We start from the raw sequence: 16,691 nt of genomic DNA, 5'->3' as shown, positions 1-16,691 counted from the left end.
ATTTCCTAAATATGGCTAGTAAACTTTTCTAATTCCCATTTATAAATGTCTGTAATAAGTTATCCATTTTTTATATTGAAAATGACAGTTTATGAAGTCATGGAATTCACCTTAAGCATGTGTAATATGCTTCTTTTTTTAGCAATGCTATACTAGCTACACATCTCTTTGTATTTATCTAACTCAATTGCAGTGAAATTTCAGTTCATATAAATTCACAACATACCATAGTCACTAGAAATTCATGAGCTTTGAGGATAAAAGAATTAACCCAAATATAAACACTACCTTGAGTATTCTTACATGAAACTGCATGACAATAAATAAAACAGTCCATTCCAAGTCATTAAAAATATGTAGAATACAGAAATTTGGAAGAAAACTATACCAGTGTCCTGATAAAATATTCAAGAATGGCTTTTGCTGGTCCTTACATTTTTTAATTCTCAAAATGAGTTTCTTTTTCTTCAGTGCTACAACTAGGCAATAACAAGTCTGAAGAATAATAATCTCCTCACCTAAAAAGAAATGAACACTGCAAAGCAATGTTTGTATGTTTGCAATGCTCAGTGTTGAAACAGCAAGCACAGACTATATTCTGGGTGACATGGGTGCTTGCTCAGTAGTCGTGTTTGGCAAGGCTTTTCCTGGTCATCCTACCAAAATTTCAGTACCTTTTTCTTAGTTCATACTTCCTTCCCATATACATCTTTTGCTTTGCAGAACTACTTAACATATTTTACCAATTTATGGTTTTTTTGTTTTGTTTTATGTTTTTAGCTATAAAAAATAGAAGTCAGAAATATTTTAGTCACTTCAATATCAAGGGTATTTGGCACACACAAAACACTCAAAAAATATGTATTTGAGTATATAATGTCAAGAGAGACAAATAGATAAATTTTCAGGGAGAAAAAGCATCTACTCAAGTTATGTTCAAAAGCAGACATGTATGCCAGGCATAGTGGCACACCTTTGATTCCAGCACTTGATAAGCAGAGCCAAATGGATCACTGAGTTTAAGTCAACTAGGGTTACAGGTTTTTGAGATCCAGGCTCCAAAAACAAACAAATCCAAATTAACCTACTCCTACAGAAAAGAAACACTGTAAAAGAACATTCCTGGGCACATACTCAAATTCTAGCATAAATATTTGCTGCTTTAATCACAAGGAAATAGAAATTACCTAGATGTTCACCCATGTGAACATGCAGTAGTATTTTATTCAGCCATAAAAAAATGAAATTCTAAAATTTACAATCAAATTGACAGAACTGAAAAATATTAAGTGAGATGACCCAGGCTCATAAAGGGAAATATTCCAGAACTTGTATATAGATTCTAGTTCTAATTTTATGTTATGTATATTTGTGGAAGAAGTGAATGTGAGTGTGTGTGTGTGTGTGTGTGTGTGTGTATGTGTATGTGTGCATTGGGGGGTGGTGGTGTAATATAACTGTTAACCATTAAAAAAATTGTATGGAGGAGTAACAGAACCCATGTGACATGAATATGGAATGTGGAATACTGAGGACAAAAGGATACATGTGAAGAGTGGATTAGGGAGATGGGTCAAAACTTTGTGGTTGGGGACAGAGGGGGGAACCAAAACAAAAGTGTCATAAGAAAACCTGTTACGTGGTATGCTGATTAAAAAATAAAATAAAATAAAATAATTACTGCTTACTTTTGGACATCAACTTGTCTACCTCTTCCTCAGGCAACACACTGATGTCCGTATCTGAGGTACAGCCACAGCACTGTTCATTTAGTGCTGACAACTAAAGGCCATGCTGCACTGAGCAAATTCAAACCAAGATCTCAGGTGTCCTCTGGAGTCATTCCAGACTATCAAAGCATCCCCACCAAGGCCAGATGGACACCAACACTACATATTTTTATACTGTGATAACTTCCTTAACAAAGATATTCTTTGAAATCAGAAAAAAGTAGGTAAAAATTAGACTCAAAATCTATTCTAAAATTATAGAATCAAAGATAGTCAAATTTCCAATAATTTTCTATCATGCAGAATGTGTGCAGCTTTATCTAACAGAAGACTTACTTTTCAGCAACATTTTTAAGACCTGCTAATTCCTCTTCTAGAGCGTGTAGTTCATTCTCCTTCTTCCCCAGCTCATTCTGAACATCTTTGAGCTCTTGAAACTTGGTTAGGATAGAAGCTGCCTGGGACCTGGCACCTGGATTGAAGCAAAGTCAGAGGCTCTGGATATTAAGTCACCACTTGCTCATTAACATTGTTTTCTAAAGGAATTATACTAGAAATGATGAAATAGCAAACCCTCCAGTGAACTTAAGACAATAAGAGATCTATTCCACTAGCCAAGCCTTAACAAAAAAGTTAACTGATTTAAAAAAATAAACAATTCTTGGTAGAGGTGGTCATTTATTGACTCAAAATAATGACTGCTGAATTGGACCTACCTTGCTAAGGGAAATTTTCCACTCTGGACACTAAACCTTTGGCCTTGTGATTTGTCCTGACCAATGAAAGAAAACCTATCTCCCCTGAACACCAGTATATAATTCACCATTTGCACTAAGGAAAGTTTCTTCAGAGTGAGTTACAGTATGAGAACAGGGAGCTGTAGTCAATGTAATATAGCTGAAATAAACTAGTTCAAGCCAGTAGAACTATTATATTGTCACCTCGTCACCTGGCCTAGGCTCTGAAGATGCAGCAAAACCATGAGAATAAACTGCCTTCAGGTACTGTACAAGCGACTGCTCTCATCCAGTAGTGACAGCTTGAGACACTACACTAGGCTTGATGGAAGGGTGCTAAGGTTAACTAACAATGCCATTGGAGCTAATAAAATATTGTGTGGTACATATGTCCCCTCTTACACACAAATTCCAAGCACATCTGAATCAATCAAAGAATTCCTTCTGCTTTACATTATCTTCCATGCAGACAGTACTTGTTTGATACTTTTCTTTGGAGTGTGACACTTGGTCACTTAATTAATTCCACTGGCCTACAAACAGGCTGGAGGAATGGCTCAGAGGCTAAGAGTGTTTCCTGCTGTTCCAGAGGACCAGTTTGGTTCTAGCACCCACGTCAGGGAACTCACAACTAACTACATGCTCCAGGGGATCTGCTGCCTGATTCTGGGCTGGGGGCAACTGCATGCACAGACACACTGCTTTCATACACACAAATAACAGTAAGTCTTACAAAAGATATTAAATTGGGTTCAGAGCCCAAGTTGCAACCAGACTGCAAGGATTCCAACTCCAAACTTTGCAAATTCTGAAACTGTACATCAGAGATGATAGTATATTCCTATAAGGATTAATTATGTATTTAAGACTCATAGAATAGAGCATTATAAAATGCACTATAAATGTACTATCCAATTACCAACTAATTTGCTATTGTTGAGTGCCGGAAAGACAGCTAGTGCCAGTAAGGAAATTACTTTCATTTTGTCAGTTGTGAGGAGTCACACATGGCCAGTGGCTACTGTAATAGACAACAGTCTTTGATATTTCCTGCTACAGAATAAATATTATCCATTGTTATTACATTACTAGGACAAAGCATTAGTGTATAATCATTGTTTTAAAATGTTTTCCCTACGGCATTAATGTACCATTTCAAGATTTGACATGGGTAACAGCACACTGCAATGTGAAGTATTAAATTTCCTAAGAAAATGGATAGTTAGGCTGAGAACTTAACAAAAAACAACAAACAAACAAACAAACAACTCCCTTTCTTTGTGACTACAACAGAGCAAAAAGTTTGTACACATAAGACTGTATCCGCACACACACCTCAGTGACTGAAATAGTCTAAGTACAAACAGGGAAAAGCTTTAGAAGAATGAGCGGCTGAGTGAATCCATGATAGTGTATCATCAGCCACTTGAGGGCTTTGGCACCATTCTGTACTTTTAAAAAGAAACTGGGAGGTGATAACGATGAGATGTGACAGATATTAATTTACATTCAGAATTTTAGACCCACCAAGATAGAAAAGATGTATTCTTCAAGGCTGCCAAATACAAATAGCCAAAACACTTTGAATGTAACATTTATATAATTCCCGATTGTGTCATGTTTCTTCTGAATGCGGGTAGTTTATTGTATGTATGTGTAATAATATAAATGTATACACAAAAGAAGAAGAAGAAGAAAGCCCACACCAGTTCCAGTCCCCCTCTTTGCCTACTGTAGATGAGCTCCTTCCCCAGCACTGTGGCCGTCTGCCTACACCATGCTCCCTTCCATGGCGATAATGAACTAACCCTCTGAAACTGTCATCAAGCCTTCAATTAAATGCTTTATTTTATACAAGAAAAAAACCTGGGAGGTAGAGATAGAAGCTGCTAGAGGCACAAACTGTTTACCACAAAATTGTTGGTACAGCAGATACACAACATACCTCCACTCAACGTTCCATGAGGATCAAATACATCGCCCCCAAGAGTTACAGTTCTGGTCATTATCCTTTTATCGAAGGCCACTTTTTTGGCATTATCCATATTGTTACAAACAAACGTTGTTCCAAAGACAAATTCCATTGCTTTCTGAAGTTCTGGTTTGTAGTCAACCAAGGAAAGAGCTACATGAACATTGTTAGCACCAACCTGCAGCAAAACAAAAGATGTACCACAGGACACACTACTTTCTTTGACGTATTGTTATATACTAGTAAGAACTATTGCAATATATCTTTAAATTTCATATACCTAGTATTAGATATTTTACTTAAAATATAATTTTAAATATTGAAAGCTCTATTACCAACTAAAATAGTTTAAGTACTAAGCACTAGGGTGGCATTGGCTCACACTTTTAATTCCAGCTCTCAGGAAGCTGAGGCAGGGGGATCTCTGAGTTTGGCCAGCCTGGTCTATAGAGTGAGATCCAGGACAGCCAGGGCTACACAGAGAAACCCTGTATTGAAAAACCAAAAGTAGGGTCGGCGAGATGGCTCAACGGTTTAGAGCACCATCTGTTCTTCTGAAGGTCCTGAGTTCAATTCCCTTAACCACATGGTGGCTCACAACCACCCATAACGGGATCTGATGCGTTCTTCTGGCATGCTGATGTACATGCAGATAGAACATTCATATACATAAAAATATTAAAAAAAAGAAAAACCAAAAATTACTAAGCACTATAAGTTTCTATCAAGAAGGCAATACCAAGTTTGTACATCTAAATAAATGAGCTCTATAAATACAACTATTAACTAAAGTACAATAATCTTGGTATCAGCATAGTTACAGAAAAGGCTTGGTTTCAATTATTAGTAATCCACTTCAGTGAAGGCTTTTTTAAATTCAAATTGGACAACAGCAGGCACTTTAAAAAAACAGAAATAAACACAAGGAAAAAAACCAAACGAAACAATAACAACAACAACAACAAAAAACAGGGTAGGCCCCCAGTCTTCCACAGCCTGTTTGTGAACTTTGCTTACAATGGTCAACTTTCCCATCTTTTTAGAAAAACTACATATCGGTATGGCAACAGCATAACAAGGTAGCACCATGCTCAGACCATCTTCTGAGGCAGCAGACACCATTCACAGATCTGGCTAAGTCTAAACAGGGGTAGGAGGAAGTGCTGTTGCTGGTGTTTGAGATTCCAACTCACTAAACTAGGCCTTAAATATAGGTAAATTCAGTTTGTGACATTCTTGATACAAACTGAAACAAACAAACAAAACCCACTTTCAACTAGAAGGGCATTTTGAAATTATTTTGACTGAAATTTTCTCAATAATACTAAAGACTCTTGCTATCTGCTTAGTATCGTAACTACAAATGCTATTTCTGTGTTTCACATAATTTTTTCAACTCAAAACACTTTAAAAACTGTTCAATAAGAAGCTAATTTTGCTGGTAAACATCAATGGCTTCATTTTAAAAAAAGATTTAGGTTAATTGATTGATTGTATATGAGTACATCATCTGCAGAAGAGGACATCAGATCTCATTATAGATGGCTGTGAGCCACCACGTGGCTGCTGGGAATTGAACTCAGGACCTCTGGAAGAGCAGGCGACATTCGTCACCACTGAGCCACCTTTCTAGCCCTGGCTTCATTTTGTGTGTGTGATTTTTTTAATGTGAATTGGTAGGTCTGAGTGAGGGCGTTAAATCCCCTGAAACTAGAGTTACAGAGGGTTCAGAGTTGCCGTGTGGGTGCTGGGTCCTCTAGGTCAGCCAGTTCTCTAAACCCCTGAGCTTCATGTTTGCAGTCACCATTCACTAGCCATGCAGGGGCTGTTAAGAACACTGACTGTTCCTCCAAGCATAAATCAGTACCCAGCTCTCAAATCAGGCAGCTTACACCCTAAGCTCCAGTAATCAAACATCATCTTCTGGCATTCAAGGGCACAAACATATGGCACATATTTGGACACATACTTAAATAAAACAAATAATAAAAAAATCTTTTAAAAAACAAAAAAATGCATAGTAAGTTAAAAATAAAAATTATTTCCTTGTAAATATCTATTTTCTTACTAGCAGATACACCACAATAGGGGCTACCTAGGCAGTTGATCAGAATTCTACATGAATATATCCCTTAAAATTAATGTTTCCTAAAACTTTAGAGGTTTAATTAAGACAAAATAAGACTTACAAGATTCTGAGCGACCTTCAGAGTTTCAGGAGCAATAGATCTGGCTGAAATTTTATTGAGAGGAATTATTGTGTATCGACGCTTCAATTCCCCCTTTTCTAGTAGCTTCTTACCAGTAACCTAAAACATGCATTTAAAATTTTAAGAAAAAATACTAATGATGACTAAACACACTAAAATAGAACATATACAAATTTAAGAACCCACCATCAAATACATGTGTGGTGTGTTTATCCAAAAGTAGGTTTTAAAAGTATACAAATAGATTATAATTTAGCCTTACTAAAGGAGATGTTGACTTTTGTGGCCATAATAACGAACGTTTTGCTAAGTGATATAAGTCAGAAAAAATAGTGCACAATGTCATCTATATATAGACCCCTAAAAGGAACACTTGATGAAGGGTGAGGACAGAAGGTGAGAAGTGGCAAGGAGAGGGAGCAATGCACAGAAGCAGGTAGGGGGCACATGTCTGTCCTTAGAAAAGTTAGGTGTGTCTAAATATAATATATATCATATGTGTGTGTGTGTGTGTGTGTGTGTGTGTGTGTGTGTATGTATATATATATAAATATATGATGCCTTTTTCTGGCACTTTATGTACACACATGTGCATGCAAGTAACACATACAGAGTAAAACTAAAAGATAAATCATAAAATGTGTATGATTAGGTTAATTTACAGAAACAACAGTAGGAATCGAAGAAATACAGATGAATCCAATGTCTATAACAAAAAAATGAACATTCAGAATATTTTACAAATTAAAGTGGCTTGAGAGCGTAAAAAAAAAAAGAAAAACAAAAACAAAAGAAAAACAAAATAAAGCATACTTTTCTAACAATATATAATTTAAAATTGTCTTTAATTTAAATTAGTTTACCTCTGTGTCTACTACAACATTGTAGAGTCGTTCCCCAGCCACCAGTTCCAAAGCCGTGGCTGCAGAATTATCTTTCACACCTATCAGAGAAGCTACAAGTCCTTTCACACAATTTCTATTCCAGTTCTTTTCTGGATCCCTAAAAATAGAGAAGTTACCAAAATTTAATGTTAGATAAATATTGTAATATCTTAGTTAAGAGCTATAAATAAATTAGTATAGTTTTATAAAAAACAAAAATTTAAAAAGTCAGCTATTTTTTGAATATCAATTAAAATATTTCAGTAAATTAAAATAGCTTTATTATTTAATTTGTAAGTATGAGCACGCAGGTGTGTGTATGGGTAAATGCATGAGTGCAGCTTCCTATGGAGGCCAGAGGAGGGGGCTGGGTCCCGAGAACTGGAGTTGTAGGTAAGCCACCTGATGTGGGTCCTGAGAACTGAAAGAGGCGCGTGTGCTCTTAACCACTGAGCCGCTCAGGTCCCTCAGCAAATGTTCAATGAAATGGAAGAAATAACTTTGGTGTTCCAATCTAATAAATGACTATGGTTAAGAACGGCCTAACAAAGGCTGTAGCTGTAGCTCAGTAGTTGGCTAGTTCCCCCACAAGCCTGACACCCAGGAGTCAACGTTCAATACTGCCATTGAAAAAGATGAAAAATGAATGTCATAAAATCTCACACTGTAAGACAAATCAGAAGATGCAAGAGTAATGACAGAATAACTCTGAAGGCAGTTTGAACTGAGACTAAATCAATCACTGCATTTTGGCTTAAAATTAGCGATACCAGTGGCTGTTACTGTCTTAGGAATCCTCCACCCAACATTTGATAGACTTCAAATAATATTTAAGAAAAAATACAAAAAAAGGAAGTACAACTTAAATACCTTATGAAAAGTTTCCAGACTGCCTTTCAGCTTACATAAAAATGTACACTGGATATTAAGGTTTAAATCTTACTTGTATGCAAACCGAAGATTGGGAAATCTGGCCAGGAGAGCATCATGTGTTCCTTTCAGATGATTGACATCACGAGACAGCTGCCTGTGCTTCTCCAGGAGCTTTTCCTCTCTGTTTCCTAAGGAAGAAATCAGGAAGCTGGAGGCCAGGTCTGCAGAACACTCCCACTCAGGAAAAGGGGAGCCTCGGCCTCTATGAAACACTCCAAGAAGCAACTATGACCTTGCAGCTGGTAGTAAGTCAGGTTTCTATCAAGCAGCCAATGGACATGGTTCTGATGTCAAAATCATATAATGTTCAATCCAAAAACAACCTATGAATTTAATGCCTACTAAAGTGAAATATAGACAAATGCCTGTTTTAAACTTTTAAGTGATCAAGCAAGAAACTATCAAAACTTTACAGGATTATTTTAGATAATTTTATGGCTGTATTTATGGACACTTTTCTAATGCGTAGGTAAAATGATGCTTATTTATGTCCTTTGTTGGTTTCCACGCACACAAGCCTAATGATTTGACTTATAGACATTTAAGACAAACCTTCGTAATTTAGCTTCTTCATTTCAGTTTCAAGTTTTTCTTTAGCTGCTTTTACAGCTTCAAAAGCTTCTTGATCCTTCTTATAGCCACTATCCATCTTCCTGACTTCGGCTTGCTTACTCTTTAGCTCTTGTTGGGCATGTTTGAGCTTCATCTGAGCCTACAGGAGGAAACAACAGACCAGGAGGCAGACAGTGGGAGCAATTAAACAGATATTCAGTTGACTTAATTAAGAGACATCAGAACTAAAAATGTCACTGTGTAGTTTCCTAGATTAAATTTCAAAGAAATATCAGTCATTTCTCTGTATGTCTTAAAAATATTAATATAAATGAATTAATAATTTAGCAGGTGTGTTTTTAATATAAAGTATGACATATGAACCCAAATAAGAAATGTCATGAAAGAATAGCTCTTAGTAGCTTCTAAAGATCACCAGACAGCTGCACATCATTTTTCCTCTTCCTTCTCAACTCACATGCTTCTAACTTCATTTGTCTATCTTTGTAAACCCTGTCTCTCAGCAGCAAAGAAGCTGCACTGAATGATGGGAACCAAGGCAATACAGACAGGGGAAGCTAAACGGACAGAAATGTGATGCCATACTCTGATTTCCAAAGCGGACAACGTTTGACTCTTCACAAGTGAACACTTTCAAAGCTATACTTTTGTTTTCAGGTGATCCTTGCTCTATAACTGAATGGTGGCATTTCAGTTTTTCCTAATTCCTTCAAAGTAATTTAAAACTTTTACAGTACTGACAGCTTGTAAACTTTATGATTGTCACTTCTGAATTGAAAAGCTACAAGCAAAATTTTAAGTGATGAGAATTAATTAACATATAAATATTTCCAAGTAAATATTTTAAGGTGGCTCCTTAATAAAAAAGCATACATGAATAATCACAAGCAATGCTACAAACCAAGCAAAGCATTTATTGCATCTTGACAATCAATACCACTAATACTTCATAATGAATTTGAGATTTACCATACTGTATATTAGATATTTACATTAAAAAAAAACCCTTGAGATCCAATTAATTTTTTTCAAGATTTTGTAACAACCCAAAGCTACTGTGAAAAGTAGCTTCTTACAACGAGCAGCAGTTAGCACACCAGGCTCAGTGTCTGTGCTTACCTGCTTGGCCTCGGTCTGAGCTTTACTTATGTCATTTTTACAGGCTATCATCTGACCAGCCAGAGTTGCTTCTGCCCCATCTTCATTACTGGACAAGCCAGCAGAAACAGCATTGAAGTGCTGCTGTGCAGCAGCCAAAGCTTCAGCATCTTTATTACATGTTTCTTGAAGGCTGTAAAGCCCATTTGTTATATTTTTAACTTCTTTTTCCTTTGTTGCTACTGCTTTAGCGTCCTTTAGGAAGAATGTCAAAGTGAAAAGATATTTAGAAAACAATTTTAAACTTACTTTGTTATTAGAGTTTGTAATTTTGAGGGGGAAATAATTAAAAGTAGTTTAACTGTTGTTATAATTTTAAATACTGAAGGCGCCCTTTGAAACTTGCTGTTTGGGGGATGTGATACCTGTATACTAAAGTATTTTCATTCCAAATGGGACAGTAAAAATCACAGAAAAAAAAATGGGATAAAGCTAATAAGTAGTTAAAGAAATCACTTAAGAAAACTAAATGTCAGTTCTAAAATCTATAAAAGTAAAATGATAGTCACTCTACACCAAGTTTAAAAGGAAATTTTAGGATTAAGAACACATATAAAGAAATATTTTGTAAAGCAGCCTAAGAGTCAAGCATTACAGAAAAGTACTGCTAAAACTTAGCACCTTTTACATAATATTAATCAGGTATCGGATATGAAACAAGATACCAACTACAGGTTGGGGAGCTCTTATTTACATGAACGTAGCCAAGTATTTTGGGCCACTTGATTAATTCTAATTCATCTAATATTTACTAGGTGCTTACAATATACTAGATACTATTCCAAGACATTACAGACACAGATCAAAACCTTATGTGTAGGGAGTCTTCATTCTATGGCAGAAAACATGATACAATAAAGCAAGGTCAGGAAAAACCAAGTAGTGGAAGGAATTATTTTAGGAATAAAGGAAAACCTGGATGACAAGACATTTGAACAGAGGACGCATGAATGAACAGTGAACATACAAACAGTCAGCACTGGACTTGGTGACAGGGCCTTGAGCAACAGGGGTTGGAGCAGAGAGAGAGAATATAAAGGAGTCAGAAGTCATCTTATGAAGCACACAGGAGGCTATGGTAAACACCACTGACTTTGAAATAGAATTTGCTGTGAGACAACTTACATTTTAGCTTCTGTAGAGAACAAACTAGAGTGACTAGAGTAAATGCGAGCAACTAATCAGCCAGTACTGCAATGGCACTAATGCGATAATAGCTCACATGAGCTTGCAGTGAAGGATATGAGAACACGAACAACTCTGGGCTTTCTGGCCTAGATAACAAGGAGAAGGGTGGTGCCATTAACTAATGTGGAACATTCATCATCGGAGGGAAAAATGTGTGACTTCCATTGTGGACGTGGTGAGTTTTCTTGCTTTTTTAGTCCCTTGGGTAGAAATATTAAGTAGCTGGAAAAACAAAAGTATAACTAACAGACAATTCTCCAGATGGCTTTGACTGACCCAGTTCATCCCCTTGTATAGATGCAGTTGTTAAAAATACTGCAGAATGTGCTGGTAATGCAACTTCCTGAGGTGGTGTTCTAATCCCCTCCCCCCTTAGAAATGATATTCTGTAATGCTTTAAGTAAATCCCATTTCACTCCAGTGTATAAATCTCTAATTAGAATGCTTCCTGAAGTTCCTCAGTTGCAGGTTAACTGGACATACAGAAATGGGACTCCGTCCTCCCATGACATCTTACCGAGGTCATGTGGAAAGACCCAATGTAACCCAGGCTTTTACATAATTACTACATATATGTAAGAAATAGATCTGATCCCCATAACTTGCCGAATGACTTTGATACAGCAGTACATGAATATGCTTCACAGAAGAACTAGGGACCCTGCTTGGTTTACTGAAAAAGTACAAGTAGCTTTAGCCGCTGATAAACAGCAGCACAGAACAGACATGTCTCACAGTTTGTGGATACAGACACATGGCTTGACATTTTAGGGAGAAAGACATAGTAAATTAGACCTAAGCTACTCTCTCTAGATGCTAATAAACTAGCTACATACATCTGATGCAGAGATGGAGGCAAAGTATACAATATGGGAGTTCAGCATAAGATCAAGTTTTGGGGGAAATATGTAACTTCATATCCCAAGTATTTAGAATTCTCAAGAATTAAGTTGTCAGGCTCTGAGCCATCTGCAAGAGAAGTAAGGCACAGTACAGGACTTACAGAATCAGACTACCTAGAAGACATAGGGAAAGGCTAGGAAAGATTTATGCAACCTGGCCAAGGTATTTTTGTCTGATAAAGGGAGACTGTTCTGACTGCTCATCTCAATCATCAGCCCAGGAGATGGAGCTCTAGAAATGCCTGTGGATTATCTTGACTAGGTTAACTGAGGTGGGAATGTCTGCCCACTGAGGGTGGCTGGCTTCATTCCCTGAGCTGGTGTTCTGAACTGTACAAGGAGGAAAAAGTGAGATGAGCACAAGCATTCATCACTATTTGCTTCAAGGCTGAGTGCAAAGTGAGCAGCCAATTCAACCTCTTGCTGCTGTAGTTTCCCTTCAGCTTTGAGCAAGAATAATAAAACCTTTCTCCTTTAGGTTGCTTTCTCAGAGAGATTATCCTATAAAGAGCAATAGAGAAAAAGCCTAAGACAGTAAACACTGACATTGTTACTCCTGTCAAGATGAGACACAAAGAAACAAATTCACTCTTCAGGGCTTTTGTAGAGAACACTACCATGATTACATTAGGATAACTATAGTGAGGGCACAGTTTTAGTACCAGTGACCTTGGTTCCCCACAGCAGAATACATTATTTGCACTGTCAATTTGGCTGCTTATGAATGGAACACCATTACTGTCTGAGAGAGAAGAACAGACTCACTTCATGCTACAAATTTCCCAAGGCCCAATAGGTTATTCAACAACAACAACAACAACTAAAAACAAAACAAAACAAAAAACAAACAAACAAAAAACATGATCGCACAGGCATAACTGGTTGATAATTGAAAACCTGATATACTGATCCCAGGAGCACATAAACCAGGAGTGGTAAAACACATCTATAATCTCATCAAGTCCACCGTCATACTTAGCTACATGGGTGCAAACCACCCTATTATAATACATGAGGACAGTCTCTCTGATTACAAAGACATTTAGGGCATGGGTACTACACTATCACACCAGGCTGACTGCTAACATCATTTGAACAAAACATCCAAGTATCCTAGATCCAGTCTAAATAAGAGTTTGCATTGGTGGAACCTATCTATAAAAATCATGTCCAATAAATACCTTTTGTTCCTTACTCAAGCTGCCAATTTTAAACGGGGCTGTTTGAAGCATTCAACAAGGTAACAGTATAGGCACTGATTTTAAAACCTTATGAATATGATGTGCCTAATGGAGTAAGATGTGTCTTCCACCTCCAGGAATGCTGACTGGAACCTGGCCAATGTCACGCCTGGAGCCCCGGCAGATGATGGAATCCTGTACACTAGGGATGCCAGTGTATCTCAAGCCCTAAGAATGTGATGTACCACTAGGCCAGGAGCTCTGTGCTAGGTATACCAGGGACCTACCCAGAGGTGAAATCACTGTTTATGTCTATTATCATACAAAGGAGTCAGTATTCTTAAAGGTGATAAGTAAATACTGTGGCAGATATGGCAACTGATTTTTCATCACTCACAGTTCTGGCAGCCCATTAAAATCATTCAATTTTCTCAAAAACTACGTTTAAGACAACAGAGCTGCTGTAAACTTCAAAAGGAGCTATATGTATGATTGTATGAATGAAAGTTCCTGAAAAGAAGCTGTGCCTGGTTGTGATTAAAAACTTCAGGAAGGAGCTGGTGTCTGCAGAGAATGACAGATTGACTGGAATTTCAGTACTAGGGAGAGACTGGAGTTTTGTAGGTTCAGAAACTAAATGCTTTATCTTGGGCTACTTTTAGCCTTCTGGAACAGCCATGCCTTGTCCCTCTCTGTATCTGAACTAACACCTTATGACAATAATTAAAAACCTCTTAGAAGCTATTAACTTAGCAGAACACTAGTTTCTACCAACCCAGGAATGAAGAATGTCTTCAAATAGCTTCCTGGGTTTACAGATCAGTTTCCTCCCACCTCACTGTACCTGTCGCTACGGTCCTCATCAATGTATTTTAAACTTGCTTTGATTTATGACTTTCCTTGCTCTGTAAAACTATAAAAACACTGTAAAACGGCTTCCACGTTGGAACATGGAATTTGGGGGAGCTTAAATCTGTGTTCCTAGGCCATGGTCACTCAAAATACTTCCAGAATGAATTCTCTCTTGTTTCTTCTAAGATGAGAGCTGTGGCTGGGTGGAGTAGCAGACACCTTTATAATCCCAGCACTTGGGAGGTATAGACAGCTAAGACTGGCGGGTTTGAGGCCAGTTTGGTACACAGAACCAGTTCAAGGAGAGCCAGGGCTGTACACCACCCCAAACACAACACTCACAAACATAAGAGTTATGGTTTTACATGACAACTGCCACAGCCTCTTGTTGAAAAACAAGCAGAGCAAGCGCTGAAGCTAGTCCTCCACTTGCTTTTTGTATCTTTTGTAACAGAACTTGGACCACCTCGATCTGAGCCAAGTGAGTACTCTAGGCAAACAGGATCATTCCTATCATCCTGCACATGGCGTAGTTACATGTGTTCTTTCTGGGGCTCAACAATGCTGCACTGTATTCTAGCAAGGTGTTGTGACCTAATTGGAGACAAATTTCCTCTAGACTTGGGGCTGGCTTTAGGCAACGGACATGCATTTGCCTTGCTAAGGGGACTTCTCTGGGCCACAGTAGAGAAGGCAGGACAATTTTGTAGCTGCCCTGGACTAGCTGAAATCTCCTTTCTGGATTATGGTCCCAGTAAATGGCCGAGGAATTTGCTGGGAGTGCAACATGCTGAGTTATGAAGGGCTTGGTCCTCCAGTCGTCCTCCTCCAGCAACTGGACATCATTTAGAGTAGCACCTCAAATAACCCTGGGGTATAAAAGCCAGGCAAGAAGCTTCGTAACAACCTGTGACTAAGAGTCCTAACTCCCCTGGTGAACTTTTTCTAAGCCTGAGAAAAATCACCTCACAAATCCTAGACTATTGCTGACCTAGTAGTAAACTTGAGCCCACTTCACAAGATATCTCATGTATGTGCACTTTCTGTCTTACATGACGTCTTTTCAAACGAGCTGATAGCCAGTATGCAGTCAAATGTCTCACAGAGTTAATGGATTTGAAAGCATGAAACTGAATGTATTTAGAGCTACAAGAGTAAGGGAGCTCTCCTCAGAAGCAAGGACAGAAAGGACAAAGGGGGGTGGGGAGGGAGAACAATCTAGTAACTCCATGTTGAAGCTAAATGACCATGCAATAAGGAGGGAATGAGCCAAAAAATAAATAAATAAAATAAAATAAAATAAAAACCAGATTTGTGCAGTTGAGTATGACAAACAGAACTGTCATAACATTTACTCTGCTTTGACATTTTACTTAAACCTTTCTTATTGCTTATATTTATAATTATTTTATATATAACAGTATCTGATAGGACAGCATTAAGAAACATTTTGTTTTCATGACTTTAAAACAATGATGTCTACTTTCAGTCATCCAATGAACTCATCCTTGAAACATTTGTGTGCTCTGTCGCACACATCACCTATTGAGACTAGACTTAACTTGTCATATGAAAGACCTATTTACAACCCTTGCAAAGGCTGCCTCCTCTAATTTTACACTCCTTACTCATTTTTATCCTATTCTCACTTTCTCCCATCAGTTTCTGAATCATAAATGTTCCTCATATTGAAGCCAAAGCTGATCTCCAACTGACGTCTCAGCCTCCTGAAGTGCTCGGATTAGAAGTCTAAGCTACTCTATCTATTGAGTATATTTTATTAATTATTCCAAGTAAAACCAAACCCCTCCTCCAACTTCTCCTATATGACTGATCAGTTACTATCTCTATCCTTTGTTTTTCAAGGAAATATATCTTAAGAATTATTTTCTTTACTGGGCATGATGGGTCACACCTATAATCCTAGGATCATGAGGCTATTACAGGAGAATCACATCAGTCTTCAGCACACAGGAATTGCAGAACGGCCTGGAGTACAGAGTGGGAGCCTTTAAAAAATATGAATAAAATGAAGAGGGGAGGTGCGGGTTACCAGGCAGAGCTCAATTGTAGAGCTCTGCCTAGCATGAATGGAACTCACATCAACTGGGCATGACAGTGTACCCCGGTAATCCTAGCGCTTGGGAGGTATAGTCAGGAGACCGGAAGTTCAAGACCATTCTTAGCTATAAGGGTGTTTGAGTAGTCTGTTGGCTCTGTTTTTTAACAATTAAACTTTATTATATAACCCAACTAGCTTACGCAAGAAGGAAAAGAGGTTAAAGGGGCAAAAGAGTGAACCTTTTGGTATCTGTTGTTCCAAATGCACTCAAGCCCAGTCTGAACCTGTTGTTTTCTTTTCCCCACCTGT

General features: G+C 37.7%; 1 protein-coding gene across 4 annotated transcripts in view; it reads right to left on the bottom strand.

Moving 5' to 3' along the window:
- The window catches only part of SMC2 (structural maintenance of chromosomes 2), a 48,513-nt gene that overhangs the window by 21,116 nt on the left and 10,706 nt on the right, over positions 1 to 16,691 (bottom strand). For all 4 annotated transcript variants that reach the window (XM_084793260.1, XM_084793258.1, XM_084793261.1 and 1 more), the window contains 7 exons: positions 10,159 to 10,392; positions 9,019 to 9,178; positions 8,477 to 8,594; positions 7,513 to 7,651; positions 6,629 to 6,748; positions 4,413 to 4,617; positions 2,067 to 2,202 (listed from right to left, as the gene is read on the bottom strand). In XM_084793260.1, coding sequence (XP_084649386.1) covers positions 2,067 to 2,202; positions 4,413 to 4,617; positions 6,629 to 6,748; positions 7,513 to 7,651; positions 8,477 to 8,594; positions 9,019 to 9,178; positions 10,159 to 10,392 — 1,112 coding nt within the window. The remainder of the gene's footprint in view (positions 1 to 2,066; positions 2,203 to 4,412; positions 4,618 to 6,628; positions 6,749 to 7,512; positions 7,652 to 8,476; positions 8,595 to 9,018; positions 9,179 to 10,158; positions 10,393 to 16,691) is intronic.

This window comes from Acomys minous (genome assembly GCF_964271855.1).
Source record: "Acomys minous genome assembly, chromosome: 1".
NCBI lineage: Eukaryota > Metazoa > Chordata > Mammalia > Rodentia > Muridae > Acomys > Acomys minous.
This window is presented reverse-complemented; position numbering and strand designations above follow the sequence as displayed.